Below are 19,202 nucleotides of genomic sequence, written 5' to 3' on the forward strand. Positions count from 1 at the left end.
AAAAATCAGGGAAGTTTAGATTCATTGAAAAGTGCAAATTGGAACTTCTTTCCATCTAGCAACATTCCAGCACACTCAGCTTTTTCTAATTTCACTTCTAAAATTCATTATCAAATTCACTTCATCAAATTCATTAATCTACTTAATTGTGCATTTTTACTTTTATTTTTAAATAAGGAAATGCCAAAATCTTCATTTTGGGAAATAGCAAACCGTCTAATCTTCTCTGATAATCAGTAATCTAAACAGATTTAGACATTACCATTAAAATCCTCATGAGCAACAGTGAAAAAATACATACAATTTTTTATTGAAACGGTATGACAGTCTCTCACGTACAGTTTTCACCTATAATTGAGACAGCATGTGGCTTGCACTGTGTACACCAAAATATTCTATATTTTTCTTTGTTTTGCTTTTGCTTTGATCAGACATGGAAACAATCTCCCTTTAATAGTATAAAAGCCACCTGCTGGGCATCGCAGACTACAGCTAATTGGTAAATTCTTTGAAATTTTGATATAATGGATTTTGACCTCTTTAATTAAAAAAATCCCAAAGCTTAGAATCCTGGTGAACTCTTCTGGGAAATGAACAGTGCCAAGCATACACACTGCAAGCTACACCCAATCTTTCCTTAAGAGAATACAGAAGAAACATTACAATTTTTCCCTTGAGGATGTGTGGCTTCTGACCTAGAAAAAAGTGCCTGTTAGCTATGTATCAGTTAAGTAATTGAAATAAAAGAATAGCAAATATATTCCTATTTCAATTATTGCTATTTTTTATTGGTGTTTCTGGAGTGAAAACCTCCAAAGATGGAAGGGACTTTTTAAATTTAAGCAGTGTTTGTTAGACACTTATGTGAATAAACTCACATAAGCCATTCACAATCTTCAACTGTTCAGCATTTCCCGGTCCAAGGAGTGCACACTGTACCTATAGACCACACCTCATATTCAGAACAACAAATGAGTTTGATGACCTAAGAGGAAGCCTGTCAACCAGAAACATTGTTGTTTCATAATTCCTGACATAACATTAACCTTTCAATAGAGCTATAATTTCATCAGTTCGTGAAATTCGAGGCAGCACTGTCTTCCTTTCATTAAAACACTTATTTATACTCTACCCAACATAATGGGGCCATGGTCCACAACTGGGACTTGTAAGCACTGCAATAACACAGCTACACAACGATGACTCTTTACCCACTTTTACTCACTTTCTTTTTAGTCTCTGCTTATGCTTCATGCACAAGTACATTGCACAGGTATACATTACTTCCAACGAATTAATACTTTCCCCCCCCCCCCCCGCATTAACATGAAGTTAACACCCCCATGAGTTCACCAAATCTTACATTATCTCCCTATTTATTAAAGCATGCACACCATGAAAGCACTTACTAGATTGGAACTAAAACAAGAAGAACCAGAATCAGAACTGGACAAAGACAAGTCTTTTTCACTCTAAACGTTTTCTGGTCCCAGAGTAACAGCAGTATTTAAAATACAGATATGCAAGTCCAGCTTACAAGGAAAACAAAAAAAGAAGTCATTTTCTCTGACTGTAGAATAACACCATACCAACCAAATGCAATTATCACTTAATCAGTAGGTGTTTGTTACTGCTGACAAATATCTTGTTAGCCTGGTTAGCAAGTCTGCTTGCCACTTGCCAAAATATTTTGTTTTATTTACTCCTGGTGATTTATTTTGTGAATGTGGTGAATTTTAAAATCCTCCCGACTGATCACATGACCGGAATAACACACATTGGTCTTGTATTTCAAAGTGTAAATTGATCTCTTGATCTGTGAATTTCTCCCTATAGTTTATGCTACCCTTTTTCAAAGTGATGTTATGGAGACATAGCTATGCAATTCCCACTAGTGTCAATGGGGGTCGCAGGCTAAATTCCTAGGCAATGCTTTGAAAACTGAGACCTGGATTTTCAAAGGAAGGATAGTTTGTGTTAGAAAGGCAGTGTCTTCCAGTTTTTAAGCCACTGCATTAAATTATGGTTTTTTTTCTTTTTTTTTTTAAGGCACTATGCATTTAGAAATTGTGCCTAAATTTGGGACATGTACATGTTCACAGGAATGAAACAGTTTTATATGTAGATGCTTCCATCTGTTTCAAATTTATAAGTGAAAACCATATCTGTCACTATCTTGAACACCAGGATACAATCTTTAACTCATTCATGAAAGTACAATGTGTAAACTCAAAGGTTACGACAGCTGAACCACTGGGAATTGTTGTTATGCTAAGAAAAAGCAAAAGTTATTTGTATTCAAATAAATCTTTTATAACCTAAATTCTTCCAAAAGGCAGAATTCTTTCCTAAAATCCAGACCTTGAGGTACACTCTGAGAGATGCCTTGTCTTGTTATATTCATAAGCAATCCCAAATACATTTTTTATTATTATTCTTTGCACTTCAAATAAACTTAGGCCTGCCTACAAACTAAAATGCTTGCTGTTGAAGTCACATGAGCAAGCTTGTTGCTGTTAACCATAACCAGAAATCCACTCCCAACATATAATTTTTACAAATACCATTAAAACTTCAAGCAGCTCAAGATGTAACATCTAAGAAAGTCACTGAAAAATAGACACTGAAGAAAAACATAAATAGCTAGAACCTGTGCAATACACAATATAGCAACAAGTAATACCTCTTCAAAGAAGATTTAATTACAGTGCAAATGTTTATTATGAAGTGTGTTGCTCTTCATCATTAAAGAATAAGCTGGACTAGTAGCAAAAGAACTGTCTTTTGAGTCTAGGCACAGGGAAGAGTTTGAAAAGCTGCAGCCTGGCAGACAGTCAGGCTCCAGAGGGCACAGGCTCAGGCCAAATTGTTCCTGTCAAGCCCGTTAGCCTGTACACAAAGTCCCTTTAGACAAAGCATAAAACTATGTCAATGGTAAAACTTGTGTGGATTAAAAATTGTGTATTATGCAATGGCCAGGCTTTGAGGTTCTGATGCAAAGGCGTACACGCTCAAACAGCATGCAGGGGTGACAAGTGCAGCCCCCCAAAACAGGGCATCTGACTCTAACCTGAATGAGACTTTGAAAATACAATTTTCGGCTGTTAAGATTATGAAGCATTTAAGATAGTACAGTTAAATTTGTCATTTTCATTTGACTTCTGGTTTTGTTTTGGTTTGTGTTTTTAGACACAGGTTTGCCAGTAGTCCTTAAACACTGATATTTACCCAAACCATTATTAACTGAAGAGGCAATTTTTACAGTGTAGTTTATTTAAACATAAATTCTCTATAAGCAGGTCTTTCAGCTGCATGAGAGTTATAACTGGCTTGCTTTAAACTGTTTGTTCATCTATGAAATAATGCTATAAATAGCACTTGATGTGTTCAGTACCTTAAAATAAGTTTCTTGGAGATTAGAACTGTATCACTTGTCTCAACCACTTCTGTAAACATCCATTTGAGGTGTTTCACTAAGCAGATACATGCAGAAATTTCAAAATCTAATGTTAAAATTAGATTTTAGCCACCTTCTCTGGTTTAGAGAAGGTGAGACTAGTTGCAGATCATCTAACTGGAGAAAAATTTAAACAAAACATGTTCACTTCAACTTCCATACTGTGCTTTGGAATCAAACACTCTTGTCCCACTTGTCATATTTCGTATTTAGCAGTATCCATGTGAGTAACTCTAGATGCATGCAGTCTCACCAGAGGTGATACCACCAAAAGTCATTATCTGATAAATGTTAGTTTTAACTCATGAATCCAAACTGTCCCTGTATACATGCATATCTAATCTGTATAAAGCCAGGCTGCTGTACCCTAGAATTAAATATCTTTAGTGGTCTGTTCGTGAAGTTGAAATTTCAGTCTGATTACATCTAGGATTGAAGGAAGGAGGTTTAGATACACAGCCCTGGCATACAAATATAAATTGATGCCTATGGGAAGATAAGCAAATATGGCAGAGCTCCACAGCTTCAGCCTTGTGCTCACAGAAGAGGCAAAGACTTCAGCTCTTTGTGTGAATCTGCAGTTCACAGAACTGACCCAGGAAGTTGCCAACCTCGTAACTGGGAACTAGCAATTCAGTGGTAGAACAGTGTATTTCATTCTTCTAGCTTTCCAGTTATTTCTTGTCATATTCTTAGACTAAACACCTGAGGAAATTACATCTAAGAAATATACTGAAATTACATTGTTACAGAGATTGAGGTTTCCAATCTAACAGGAGGATACACATCAGGTCTATAAGATTTGTAAGTGTCTCTTGAATCTGCAGCATTTCCACAGAGGTTCATGATGCACTATGAAACACGTCATCCCCACTGAGGTAACCTGGAGCTCTACAGGTAGGGGAAAAGAGTTTGATTCAACACAACTGAAAAGTCTAATTCAACACAACAGTCTAACTGTTTTTCAATCTGTGACTGGTTTATTTGGTTCAGTTTATAGATTTGAGTGTTTCTCAAAAAAGCTGCAAATCTAAAATATAAAAAGCAGCATCTTGGTGCTCCTGATTCTTCTCTTAGGTGCTCATCAAAGGCCTCAGTATTTTATTTACAAGGCATCTCTCTGAAAAGCCTTTGCTGGAAGCAGACACAAATATAGCAACTGCTCAATAAATGTCTCAGCTGATCTTGGGTGGCAAGTTAGAATATGTGGAAAGCCACTGAAATCAAAGACATAATAGGCCAGAAATCGGCATAATTTTTTTTGCATCCAGAAACAAAAATCCAATGCAATCCATAAGGCAGAGACACAGATGTGACCATCATGAGTTTACTGTAAACAGTTATTTCTTCCAAAGTAGTGCATTCAGGGTACGGCTGCATAGCCACCCTTCATAGCCGATGAAGTTACATCTCTTAGGGAAAGTTATGCTAGACCTGGGAGCTACTGGACAAGGAATGCCACAACTGGTAGCTCAGGAATGTAAATATAGACAAGTTAAAAGCAAAGCCAAAATCACTAAACAAAGTTTTGTATTCTTTCCCAGACAACATTTACTTTTTTTCTTCAGCTACTAGAAGATGTATACTTCCACATTTATTCTATCAAATGACTCTAAAAATGTTTTATCAAATACTTCAGCCCATACAAAATTCTTAGACTTGTTCTTGTTTTTCTTGTCTAGACAATTTGGTTTAACAGAGGCCTTTGAGCCCATTAAATTGCACTAACAAGAAACACAGACAACTCAGAATTTGGTTTTTGTTGGCTTTTTGCAAAACTTCTTTCTTCGCCTGCTGCTATGTTTGCAGGCATATTAAGGAAAGCCCTTTCTCCTTAATGTCTTTTCTAAGAAACATGTCTTCAAGAAATTATTCTCCTTAGAAGCTGATCTTTTTCCTTTAGAACATGCCTTTTCTCCTCACTTCTCAAGTGACAATATTTTCTGGAAATGTTTTATCTGAAACATTATTTGTTACAGTGCTCTGCAAAACAGAATAATTCCAAACTAGTAATATGTCATTTGTAATCACTGCTTTTCAAGTTTTAGCTCCAACAGATCTCAATATATGTTGAATTTCTGCTGAGTAAGGAGAGCACAATTCAGCTTCTAATGCCTCCTGCAATTTGAAAACCTCTTCCTCTGATTTTACTTGCCACTTTGAAATGTTATCCCTCTCTGGTGAGTAATCCTGTGCTAGATTCTTTTGCTTCTTAAACGAACATTATTCTCACCCTTTATTGACTGACCACATCTATTATCACATGTAAGCAGTGTTAATCCTCCAGTAATTAACACCCTTATTAAAGTAATTTTAACTCAAAGAAGTTTAAATCGCATTATTGGTTTTATTTAATTAAGCTACAGGGACTGTTTTACACTGTCATTCGAGTTTTCAGCTTCTGCCTTTCTAATCTAGCAGTTACACAGGTTCCTCATGTTCCCCCAGTTACCTGTGTGTTTCTGTGTAGGAATTATTCAGTATTTTTCTGTTTTGCTGTGAACTTTCAAAACTATGGACACAAGACTTAGGCACTATACTGAACATATTACCATTCCCAAAGCTACCATTTGGATGTGCATTTCAATGCTATTATGAAATCTATCCTTCCACAGGGCTCAATATATTGTTAGTGCTGAAAATGAAAGAGCCAATTTTAATGTCCTTCTCATACATCCTAAGCAAGGGCAAAGATTTTTATTTAAACTTTAGACTGGCAAAAAGAAAGGAGAATCTGAATGTACTGAGCTGTCCCACTTGCAAAGGCTGGCTCAGCACTTTTTCTGTTAGTTTTAAAAAATAAGGCAGGTTTTAAAATCGTATTTCTGTGGGAAAATACCTGATGGCCAAAGTTCTCTTGCAGATCTCAGGTAAGCTACTCAACTGACATGTTTGACACAGGGTCAAAAGATGAAAACTGTCCTCTGGTTTAACTGCATCATGTTACACTGTGCACTTTGGAAGAGTGTTGGCTAAATGTGTGTCCTCCTGGAACGATTTCCTTAAGGCAGACTGTGAAAACCGGGAAAGCTTGTGCTCTCCTGGGAATAAGGCAACCCAATCGTTTCAGGGACTTCATACACCATTAACTGTCCTTTCTTCCCTTTGGGTAAAAACATCTCTTCAAATTTCTACTGTTTAAAAAAGGAATGCTCTTAATTACTGTTAGCATAAAGCATGGGAAATTATAAATGTAGAAACAGAAGGATTAGAACAATGAAGTACGTTTATAGATAGGAACTGAACTTTTTATTTGTCTTTTGTCCTGTATCTTTAAGCTTTTCTTTTCTCCCCATATTCTACTTCTTCCATCTACTCATATTTTTACTTTTTTTCTCCACATTTATTTTCATTTCTGTTCCTATTCATTCATTTTTTACCACCACCACTCTTTCTATGATTGAAAGGTCTTCTAAGTTGCACTGCTCCTTTGCTACTAATGCACTAGGGAAGGTCTTTTCCAGGAGTTTTCCTTTAGGTTCTAAAACATAACCTGTGTGTCAATCTTCTATGTAAACTTTGTTATTTCAATATTCTTTTAAACAGTGCAACTTGTAAGATGACAAATTGTTCCAACCCTGACACTCCCATATATATTAGCATGGTATAAGCCAGTATAATATAAAATTGTGCCTAAGAAAATGCTGGTTCAATCATATTGCTCATTGTACTATTAGTTCTTTCAGAAAACAATTATTTACATAACAGTATGAAATACAATTATTTCTTTTGCCAGCTGTTAATATCTTTGCACTAAGAGAAAGAAAATATGAAGGTTCCATCTCCCAGATTTCACTGACTGACCTGAAGCAGTCAGTCTGAACAACAGTTTTTGTTTGTATTTCTGCAATGCTAAAACACCCTGCTGAAGATCAGTGTCACATTATGGTACATATTGTACAAACAGTTTTGAAGATATGTTCTTTTTTTTTTCTAAGACACTATGATCTAAATGAATAAAAATTCATTAACTACATTTCACTCACTCAACTGCCTGTTATATTATGTCCACACAATTCCTTCTTTATGTTGTTATTGCTCTGAAGCAAAAACAATTCCTGTTTTCTTGTAAATGATTCCTTTGATTTTACAATTGTCCTGTAGTGACTTCCAAAGACAAGATGGAGTACCTTTCTTTTTCACAGAAAAATGAGCAAAAGGAAAAAAAATGGGATATTCTACCTGCTGCCTATGATGGACAGCTGATTTAGAGAAGAAATCTGGATTGATACAGCTGAAAAAATAATGAAGGCAAATCTGTAGGGTCAGAAGTGTTGCCTGATACATACTACATATCAGTAGTACTACCAGTTTAGCAAAGGCTGGAAGATATATGCAATTTTGCGGCTGAAATTATTGAATATGCTAATGCAGTTACCAGTCCCATGGCTCCCTGAGGGGGAGACTAGGACTCATAGATGTTAAGAGAATGCAAATAACAAGTAACTTGAAGGAAAACAATAATTTTCTTCTTTTGTGTTTTTCAATAGGAACCACATACCACCCACAGGATTCAGAGGAAGTCCTGTGGAGCTGGGGGCTCCAAAACTGAACTCCATCCATCAGGTCAGGGCTACAGAAGGGCCCAGACACAATGGTAGAGATCCTGCAGCAACTGGCTGTCAGCAGGAAGACAACAGCTTGATAGAATGTATTCACAAACTTCAGGAAAGTCAGGCACCCAAATCTTCCTTCCTTGCATTTACATTATTTTTGACGTGACAAAGATAAAGGCGAGGATCAGATAGAGAGCAAAACTGCTGGCAGAAGAAAACTAGAGGAACTTCATACCACTAAGTAATTTCCACTGAATGGGATGTGTATCACTGACCCAAAGAAATCATGAGCAGGAGTTTGCAAATACGGTAGGCACATGGATCAGTTTTTTCTAACTCAAGCAAGAGATATGTTAATTGAGAAATTATCTGAAAGTGAACCTTCTGAAACGTTTCTGTCGAAAGGTCCTTCAGCAAAAGAATAAAACTTTCACCAGTGCCTTCTTTCATAACATCCTTGGAAATTACTGCTTCATAAATAGTCTTCTGTATACATAGCATGCCAATCACTGAAGAAATTTAGTGTCTAGCCCAAGAAAACGAAAGCCTTTGGGTTCTGGCATTATGGACAGGGTATAATCGGGGTAGGCACTTCAGCTACTAAGGTTATGATTTTAGTGCCATTTAGGTCATGATTTGACAGAAATTTCCTCTGTAACTACGGGATGAGCTTTCTTGAACAGAAAGGCTTTCCAGAGATACAAAGTTTCCATTGTAACAACAGGTCAACAGGTTTTTAATTAATCGATTAAGTATTTCTTGTGAAAATACTGATGACTAAGAAGAGCTGAAAGCTGATTAAATGTTACAGTTGGTAGTATTCAGACAGGGACTCAGATACACTCATCTAAATTAGTCTTGACAGTAAATTTTGCTTACTTTTACGTTTGGGTTTGCTTTTTACAGATTTCTTTGTAGTACCTGATTTGATCAATCTCTCCACTGAAACTATTAGTAATTTTTATGATTGTAGCATTTAGAAGCTAGAATTCCCCTTGCACTGCTCTTTAGAAGTCAAATGTTTCACCTGCACATGACAAATGAGACCAATAAATACCACTTCCCATCTCAGTTCAAAAAATGATAAATTCACCTAACAACCACAAAAAAAAACACACACTTTTGTTCAAATAAGGCATGTGTTCTTATGCAAAGGTTGTTACCTGCAGGTCTCTAAGTCAAAATGAGCCAGCAAACATTTCATGAATTCTGTAATTTCCTAAATACACAGGATAGATTTCTTGTTAGCTCATCTAATTCTTATACATACTTGGTTCAGTAAGTGGATAACTAAGCGAATTTTATCCCTTAAATGAACTAGCTTAAACAAACAAGAAGAAAATTATTCCTTATTTTCAATAACTTCCATGGTATAGGTACCTACAGCATTATTTACTGTCAATTAGAAGATGGCATTCAGTTTAAGCATTATATCTTTCACCACACAGTCTTTTGTGCACAATCTACTATACTTTCCTCTGGAGAAACTGGTGCAGTTTTTTGCCATAGATGGAGTAGTGTATCTTGTAGTTAAACAGCTATATGTATATAGTTTAAGTTAAGTAAGATATTGATAGGGCTACTGAAGGGAAGTAAAAGCATTTGTAGACTGAGTACTTCAAACCTGTTTTCAGGTATGTTCCCTTATTGTCAGGAAGTGAGTATCCAGAGGAAAATGTAGTATGCTATAAGCATGTTATTTGCACTTCTCTACTGAAAAGGTGCATTCAAATGTTGAACTGGATATAATCTGTTTTGCACTGAATTTGATGAGTGATCCACATATATCTAGTACCTGGCACATGCTCTTGGTTCCTGGAAGTGACAGGTAGAAATACCTACTGCCAGGAAATGACTCACTTGCCATCCTGTTTTGATTCTGCAAATCCTTATTGAGATAGTGTATCCAAAGCCATGCTTGTTTTTGACTCCCCTTTGATAATTTCTGTGCATTTGTTTCCAAAGCTTCCTAATTCTTACCAGCTGGCAGGTATAAATCCCATCCCAGTAATGAGCTGACTCTGAGCACTGATTGAGATCTTCCTCACAAATATCCATAAACAGAACTTGTGATCCAAGACTACTAAGATTACCTACAGGCTTCACAGAATCTAGTTGAAAAGGAGAAATCAAAAGTAAGAGATTCCATTGGGCAATATAAGTACTTAGAAATAAATTGTCACGTTTGTGTGAAGAATTTTCATTTACTTATAAGAACATGACACTCTGAAACGACATTGTGTGTCCCCTGCAAGCCAGATAACACACATTTAGCATGCAGTCATACTCAAATAACTTTGCCATTTTGCACACAGGTATGCATATGCATGCTACTCCTGTATGATGCAAATATATGATATTGAGCCTTGACGTGTCCCTGTTCTGCTCGCAGTGTACCTCAAAGCCCTCCTGCTTTAGAGCAGAGTCAATTTGTGGAGAAGAGAAAGGCTATGAAGAGCATTGCCTTCCTCTCCCAGCAAAGTGAGAATCTATGGTCTGAAATCCAGAGGGGTGCAACTCGTGTTTTGCTGGTGTCTGAAATCTGAGCTCCTTTTCTTTAGCTGAATAAGCAGCATTACACTGAAAACTAGAGAAGCACAAATCCCATTACATAGCACCCTGAGGCTGGGCTTCATGTTACAGATGTAACATGCCCCTCTGCTTGTTCAGAGAAGCTGGGGAGTGCATGGAGAGGGGAAAGGGATCAGTAAGCATTGTGAAAGAGCCTCTGTGAAGATGAAAGTCTCAACAACCATTTCCCTCAGGAAGCAAAAGATGAAATATTCTATACTACTCACTAATTAAAAATTCAAACTGTTGCCTTATGAAAGAGAGGCTCACTTTTATCTTGAAACTCTGAAGATTTTAAAGACTTACTCCTAAACAGTTAGGGATTTTTCCATCTTGGAAAATCCTTATATTTTTTCAGTCTAAGATTCTCTGGAGTAGAGGCAGGGGTGGGTGTACCTTACTAATTTCAAAGCCTAGGCACTATGTGGGCTGGCAGCCTGTGAAGGAAGCCACAGCAAACGTTCAGAGCTTCACATCTCCAAGAATAATGGTGGATAGGCTTGGCAACAGCCTGCAGCTTATTCTCTGAGGTCTATTGAAGGGCTCAAGAGCATTCTCCACAGGAAACACAGGTGGTGAGAGCTTCAGCATGCTGCATACTGGGGGAACCAGAGATAAGCCAGAGCTGAAATGCTTTTATTACTACAGGAAATTAATTCAAATTAAACACTGCAAACAAAACCGTGGGGAAGACTGAGCTGTCAGCCTGCCTTTAGTGGCAGAGAATCCCATGGCTGGGATTGAACTTCAGTGATCTCTTACACAGTTCCTACCTACAACGAGTTACTTCTGAGTTTACCAGGACAGTATCAACTCTCGGTGATGAAAGAGATGCAAAGAAGAAAGAGACGGAGTATATTATGTACTAGTATGAATTTTCCCCTTCAAATAAACTTACGCCTGTTTTATGCAGCACTAGAGCTCAGGAAGTTAGCAATATTTCTCACCAACAATACATCAGAAAAATGTATTAGAAAGTAAATGGACAAGTAACCCAAGAAACTACCAGCATAATCTCCATTATGCTTTGGAATCAGATAAAAATATACTATTTATATACAGATGAAAATATACTCTTAAATATCAGGTATCAATATTTGGAAGGAATAATTATTGTGTATTACCAATAACTTGAGCTCACAGAAGTGCTTATCTACATGCTTATTTACACACATCATAAACAAAAGTCTGACAAAAATGTATTTTCTAATGTTTCCATGGTACATTATTCATCACACTGATCACGCTATGACTTTATGTCTAATTCATCCCTAACGTTAGCAAAATGTTAACAGAAACCACTGAAATAATCAAGAATTTACTCACATACCTACTCAGAATTTAGGGACCTTGTCATTCACAGCCCTTGGTCTCCCAAACTGTGGGACACTATTATCAACTTGTAAGTTCTGTGTTACCATGTGGTGGAGGTACTGCTACTGTGGTTGCTTGGGTTACCAAGAGCATATGATTATGTTCACTTGAGACACCTGCGCCTGTTGCAGGACCAGCACTGACAGCAACTGGAGGATATTAACAACATGTACTTAAGAGCCAAAAAGCCACAGATGAGACACAGTTCTCCTCACCCATGGTAAAATAAGGCAATTCCACAACAGTCAAGCTAGCTGAGATTAGACAGAAGAGGAAGAAGACTTGTTTGAATCTGAAGTAGTGCTCATGGCAGAGAGAAACACTAGAAAAAACTTGTGAAGTCAAAAGTGACAAAAAGCCATGCTGCATTTGCAGCTTAGGTTATAACTCTGTAGATATTTTTCATTTCAAGAAAAGGCATTTGTTACCATCCATTTGGTTAAGAATCAAATAGTTTGCCCTAGGACAGCAACTATTGACCTCTCAGACTACCACAAGGTTATCGTTCCTGACTGCAACATGCTACTCTGGCTGTCCAAAGAGTAAGGCACAAATTGTAAGATTCAGGCCTTTTCCTCACAGTATTTAACTGTCCAGTACATCCAAGAAACTGCCTCACATTCCAGAACTGTAACCCTAGTCTTTAGGCAGTAAAGAACAGATCACAACAAAGACAAAATTTATTCATGTTGTAGGCTGAGCTTCCTCGGAGACTAATTTTAGTAGGACAAACTAAGACCTGTTTACTTTTGAAGGTTAATTCCAATCAACCTAGGATCTAAACTGGTAGAAAAATCTCCAGTTTATTCCACCTCACTTTGGGCCACTGAACAATTTACCCAGGCCCTCTATATAGACAGTAGCCAAAAATTATCTTCAGAGAGTGATGCAAGTCACTGGAGAGTTGGGTCATCTTCACAAGATGCCAGAGCACATGACACTTTGATAATCACCTTGCAAGGTGGCCTGACCCTCAGTGACTTTATGCAAGCTAAAAGGGTGCACATAGGTATGACCTCAGGTCACACACTAAGACAAGTGGCATGACGCATGACACAATTATTGCAGCTGTACAGAACCATGAATCTATTCCAATTTTCTTTACAGCTGCTTGCTGCTTTAGAAGCTGCTAAGCCATTTGGAGCTGCAAGCTTCTAGAGGATCAAGGCCATGTGATTCTCTATCAGTATACATTATGTGTGATTAGCCTACCACACCAAGTCACCACTGTAAGATGCTGAGATACTATGGTTATGGGAATATCACAAAAGTCTTTATTAGCTAGAGTTTCTAGAGATTACTAAGATCTTTGAGGAGCATATTAAGTATAACCAGAGCTTAAGAGGGGATAGTATAATGAGAAAGAGGTGGCTTGTTAAAAGGGACATTGGTAAGTGCCTGTCACTTTGTGATTCCTGGCCTCTTAGAGCTTCCTACTCCTAACTACTGTTCTTTTTTTAGAAGCAAGTCTTTCTCATGCCAGCTGCTTCTCTTTCTGTTTGCTCTTCTATGTCTGTGGAAGGAAGAAGGATAGAAGTGGGCTTGCTGGGGACAACATGCTGTCCATACATTGTCTTCAGAGAAAGACAGGATCAGGAACTGTTAGGATGAAAATACCTATGGCAATTCTTTTCAAAGCTGCTCCTCCCCCCATGGTATAGCTCTTCCCTCTGTTTTCCAAGCTGACTCCTTGTAAGTGACTTTACTTCTTTAGTAAAATGTGCTACAATATTCTACTACCCAATCCTCATTAATCTTACACATTGCCCTAATACAACAGAGAGTAAGCTGTTGTTGAGATAACTGGCTTCCATTAGCAACCATGTGATTGGCAGGACGATAAAGTCTTTTCCCTTGCAGGTCAGCTGCTTTTTAAGAAGAGGGCAATCCTGCTGATCCATCTTTTAGCTACAGTCTCTCACTCAGTCCCAAATCTCCTGCCTTTTAGCTTTGATACGGTTCAAGCTTTCCCCCTTGTATCAGCCCCTACCTGTCATCAGCTTTTCTGTACCAAACAGGCAATATCAGGAGTTTGACCTCAGGGCACAGTCCGGGTGGGCAGGTAAAACCTGACCACTGGACCTACTTCCTTATCTTTCATATCCTGCAATTCATGAAGAAGTATCAAATTCAAACTAAAAAACAGAAGCATGACCTTTTATAAGAACTTTCTGAAAAAGGCTCTGTTGCCTTTCTAAGTATTCTTGAAAAGAACTGTCATCCATCCTATTAAGATAGAAATGGATCACAAATAAGGAAGAGAGTGAAAACACTGCAAATCCTTACTAAATTATATTTTTTTTTAAATGTGTGCTTGCAATACCTTTTGGTGAGGCACACAAAAATATAGTAAAAACCAAAACAAATGTACTAGAATTATTCTTTATCTGTAAGCTCCAATTTCAACCCAATAAAGACAGTTGCCCAGACTTTCACTGTTTATAAAGTATCTGAAATTGATTAGATTCCCAGAGTGTACAGAGCATCCTCTATAAAGCGTTACTTGCATCAAGAAAATTCTAAATATAAGTTGCTAACATAAACTGAAAGCTATCACAAGCAACATAACCCCTATTTATGTGACATACTTGATAGTTGGTATTTAAAACATAAAAAAAGAATCTTATCTATTTCCTGTAGCGAGTAGATACACAGCCTGTCCTCCTGCATAGCTGGAAATCACATTTTTCCTTGAAACAAACATAGGCTATGCAAGGATTTATACTACTTATGTGGATGACAGAAATGGTGCCAAAATCTCCCAACATCCTTTCCCCTCAACTAAACTGACTTAATACAAACTGGAAGATGTTTAGTCACTTCTAACGGTGATAATAAAAGAGGAATAAAAAAGAATCCAGAAGAGGAAGGCGGCTAGTCAAGGCAAGACATGTTGTATTTGAAGTCTGGCAGACTACATCTTTACATGTTGAATTCTAGAACTCTTAACATAAAAGTATCACATGAACAAATCCTATGGCCACAATCCTATATCCTCCTTGCATAGCCCACACTTATCCCATTGTGGATATTGTTCACCATTATATTACTGTGAGAATATAACAGACAACTCCACCTTCTAACATTCTCATTTAAAAAGATACTTTAATGAAGTCCTGTCTAACTGTTAGGAGAAACTGGAATGCTTTTGCTTCAGGAATTTTCCCCTCTGAAATGCCTTTTCATAATCTTGCTGTGAAAAACCTACTAAGTTATTAAAAGCAAAAATATTCTTATTATATAGATAACATGGTATAGAATTATTTCTCCATTTCTCTTCTGATGACTTTGACAGGCTCATAATGGTACTGAAAAATATCACAAACATCTGCAGAAAGCTAAAGACCCTCCATGGGTAGTTTATGATTCATTTCACTATCTAAATGACACTTATGCTCGAAACTTTGTGAGGTAATAAATCCTTTCTAAAAGTTTATTCCAAATATGAAAGGGTTTTGAAATTAATTTTTATGGGTGTATATTGTCAGAATTTAGAGAGTAGGGAATAGAAATAACTATGTGAAATGAAGATAAATAGATTTTAGTCTGGAAAAACCTTCCTTTTGGTAAGTACCATGGAAAAGTGCTTCCAGTATTAAGGAATTTAAAATTGAATTTGATATAAAGATCAGCCAGCTGGAATAATGCTGTTTTCTAATAGTTTAGAAGAATTCTATGTAACAAATTAAGAAAAGGAAACGCTAAATAATAGCATGCCTGATTTTGCTCTCCAGGGAGTAGTTGTGTAGGCATACATATGTAGTTATGTAGAGTGGAATCAGGCCAGCACACACCAGGGTAACACGTACACTCATGAAAAAGGCCTCACTGGATCTTTACAAAATTGTCAAGGCCAAAATTTTATCTTATATACATGTAATAGTACCACCAGTAGCACAGTGCCCCCTAACAACACACTGGAGAAAGAGTTACATGCTAAATTACAGGGAATAGTGCCACTAACAACACTTCAAATAACCACTTCTCTAAACTAATTACATGGGAATGCAAAACCATGAAAGGTTCTTGAACTTAATAACTTCAGCATTGGCCAAAAGGGGAAATTAGCAGGATAAAAAACAACAACTAGTGTCTTACTTGTCTGAGGTCGATGAAAGCTAACTGCAGGGTGTCTCCCTGGAATCCGGGCACAGGCTCAGAACTAGCAAACACTGCAAAGAAAAGTTAAAAATATTACAGAGGTAGATTAAAACAAAAAATCTAACAGAAAGTCAAACTCTATGCAATATAAATGCTTACTAGCACTAAAATAAAACTAGTTTGATAGAAACAGATTAGAATAATAGAAACATAGCTTAAACTAGTAAGTCACAGTGATTAAACCTAGCCAAACCAACAAACAACTTTTCCATCATTTGTCCAAGAAGCCCAAAGAATAATAGCTTTAGGAGTATTATTGGGAATTTTGTTTAAATTTCTAACTCAGTAGTATTGCTACAACCAAAGAAACCAGCATATTTTTTTTGGCCTGGGGTGAATGATTACTGAAGAATTTCAAAATAATACCAATTCCATGGCTGTCAACATATTTTCAAACATCTGCTTTTGTTACAGCATCCGCACTATAAAAACCCCACCTCTGGCCAAACAGCAATAAAAGACAAACACTAAGGTGAGAGCTTGTTTAATGTGTAGACAACAGGTAGAAAGCTCTACATGCCAAAGTCAGAGCAGAGCTGAAATGTCTGTTCATGCCCTTTAGCCAGCTTATTAATAACGAACTTCTGCTCTTCTTGAACCCAAAAATATCCTGCAAAATTGGAAGGCAATACTATATTAAAAATACAGAAAAATGGTAACACTTATGGTAATCAAAAATGATAGCTCTTTGTTTAAATTAGGAAATTATTGATAATTGTCAAACTTTAAAAAAAAATCCCCAAGTCACATATTAATAACAAAGACACTTGCAGAAACACCAACTGCCTCATATCCCCACAGATCCAGTGCTCAACTCTACTGTGCCGCAAGGACTCCTACTCATATTCAAAAGTAAGATGAAATCCTTAATAGTTTGGGTTTGATTTTTTTTTGTTTGTTTTGGGTTTTTTTGTTGGCTTTGCTTTTTTTTCATGGGTTTTTTTGTTTGGTTGGTTGGTTGGTTGGGTTTTTTGGGGGTTTTTTTACAGGTAGTTAGAAACTTTGGATCATCAAGTGGAAGTAACTTGATGATCCAAACTAAGTAACTAAGATATTAGTGTCTGTGCTAACATGACAGTAAAATAATGGGCTTAGTCATTTACTTCTAAATGTATGTTTTCAACTTAAAGGAAGCTAATGAAATCAAATAGACTACCTACGAGTCTAAAAATTATTATATGGAGTGCAACTCTAAATGAAAATAAAGATTCTTATTTCAGTGGTACAAGAAGCTACTAATACCATCTCAGAATATCTATGATAGCTTAGTAATAGATGAATATAATACCAGAGTAGCAATTATACCAGTAGAGGCAGAATTTATTACTTGTATTGTGGTAATGCAAAAGAGAAAACAGTCTGTACAACTACCAGCCTGCAGAAGAACAAAAGATCTCCAGGCCTATAAAAGCACCGTTCTGAATGCCCTAAGCTAAAGGGTTGGGTGTCTTCATAGCTCTCTTCTGCAGGTATTTCACAGCCACTGGGATCATCCTTTCTTCAGAGACAGACAGGCTGCCATGGTGGCCCCCTTGGTCAGTCAAACATGATATTTAAAATAGGAACACCATACCATGGAATTCTTAGCAATGCCCCATACCAAACAGCCAAAAAAGAGATACATGGGTTGTAAGCTGTGGCAGCACACCAGTAAGGAGGATAAGCATGATGGTCAGAAGGGTTTTTTTCTGCATCCACTAAATGAGGAAGAAGAACCTGTTCTATTCTTGAAAGATAAGGCTTATCTGTATCTGATCCTGTGTAACTGTATACACTGAGATCTGCTTCTCCCAGCAGAATCTGAGCTCCTCCAGCTCCGCCATGGTAGCACTGTGAGAAGGAAGCTCTACAGCAAAGGAATGCCTTTAGAACTGAAAAACGAATATAACTGAAAAGTGTGACCTGCATCAAAATGTTTCAGTTAGCTGCTGGCACGTTATACTTTGGTAGGTCCTTTCCTATGGTGGAATACTTTTACTTGCCACAGGACAAATATTTGCATCCTTTCTGCAGCTCATCAGGCTTTGAATTTGGAATTTATCCTAATAATGCAGTAGGATTTAGTTTGTCTATATGGTACCTACTACTACTGCAACTATAGAACAAGTATGCAGTCACTACAGAACCAAACTTTATTATTGCATCAGCTTTGTTCTTTTTAACGACAATTTTATACTATGAATACATTCACAGCACTAGGGACACTCATTACAGGACAAGCATTTATTCTCACATTTGGGTCATTTTTGACAGGTGGCTACAGTAGAATTTGTTTCATTATTACAATTCCATGAGTTCAAAGGGCAAAAAGATAATCTACTTACGGTAACAGTCAGACAGTTCCTCCTCCTCCCTCAGCTCAGGGCTTTCAAGTTTTGCTAACAATTTTACAAAGCTAATTAAATATTTTCTACTGCACAGCATTTCAGGAAGATATTATAAGAACAGGATTAACATTCTTGATGTCTTTGTCCTAAGGGTCCTTTTCCAAATAGTAATGAAACATTGTCACATATACATCTTTTAAAACATTCACCCTCTACATTCATTCTAGGCTTAAAGAGGATTTGGAGGAGTAGGGGGCTGGTTAGTTGGTTGTTTTAATGTGCATAAAAGAAGTCAGGAATTTTATAATATATGAGAATGAAATGCAAATATCACCATTAAACTGTCACATATAGGAGCAAACAACTGGCTGCTTGGCAGTTTGAATCAGGAACTTCAATGTTTTTCAGGAAAATAGGCTGAAAATACGCATTACATTAATCTGTTATTCACAAGGGTTTTGTTAACATCTTCTTTCCCTGCTCTTTGCTGATACTGTGTAGACCTTTTCTGTGTACATAGAACAGGATCTGTGGCACAATGTGCATCCATTATATATATAATCTCAACGTACTTCCTACAATAGGCAGTTTGGGAATTTACAGGAGGTAGGATCTAATGAATAAAGTATGCAATAATACAAAACCAGGCTGGGAGGTAACACATATATGAGAATGGTAAATTTAAATATTATAAAGATTACTTCAGTCCATTTTCTTTTGAATACTTTGCTTTGATCTTTTCATTACATTTTGTAT

The 19,202-nt window shown here is 36.9% G+C and overlaps 1 protein-coding gene across 1 annotated transcript in view; it reads right to left on the reverse strand.

Moving 5' to 3' along the window:
• The window catches only part of EXOC6 (exocyst complex component 6), a 90,392-nt gene that overhangs the window by 9,425 nt on the left and 61,765 nt on the right, over positions 1–19,202 (reverse strand). The window contains exon 20 of the mRNA XM_034061380.1: positions 16,057–16,130. Within this exon, the coding sequence (XP_033917271.1) occupies positions 16,057–16,130 (74 nt within the window). The remainder of the gene's footprint in view (positions 1–16,056; positions 16,131–19,202) is intronic.

The sequence above is a fragment of the Melopsittacus undulatus genome, chromosome 4 (assembly GCF_012275295.1).
Source record: "Melopsittacus undulatus isolate bMelUnd1 chromosome 4, bMelUnd1.mat.Z, whole genome shotgun sequence".
NCBI classification, from domain to species: Eukaryota; Metazoa; Chordata; class Aves; order Psittaciformes; family Psittaculidae; genus Melopsittacus; species Melopsittacus undulatus.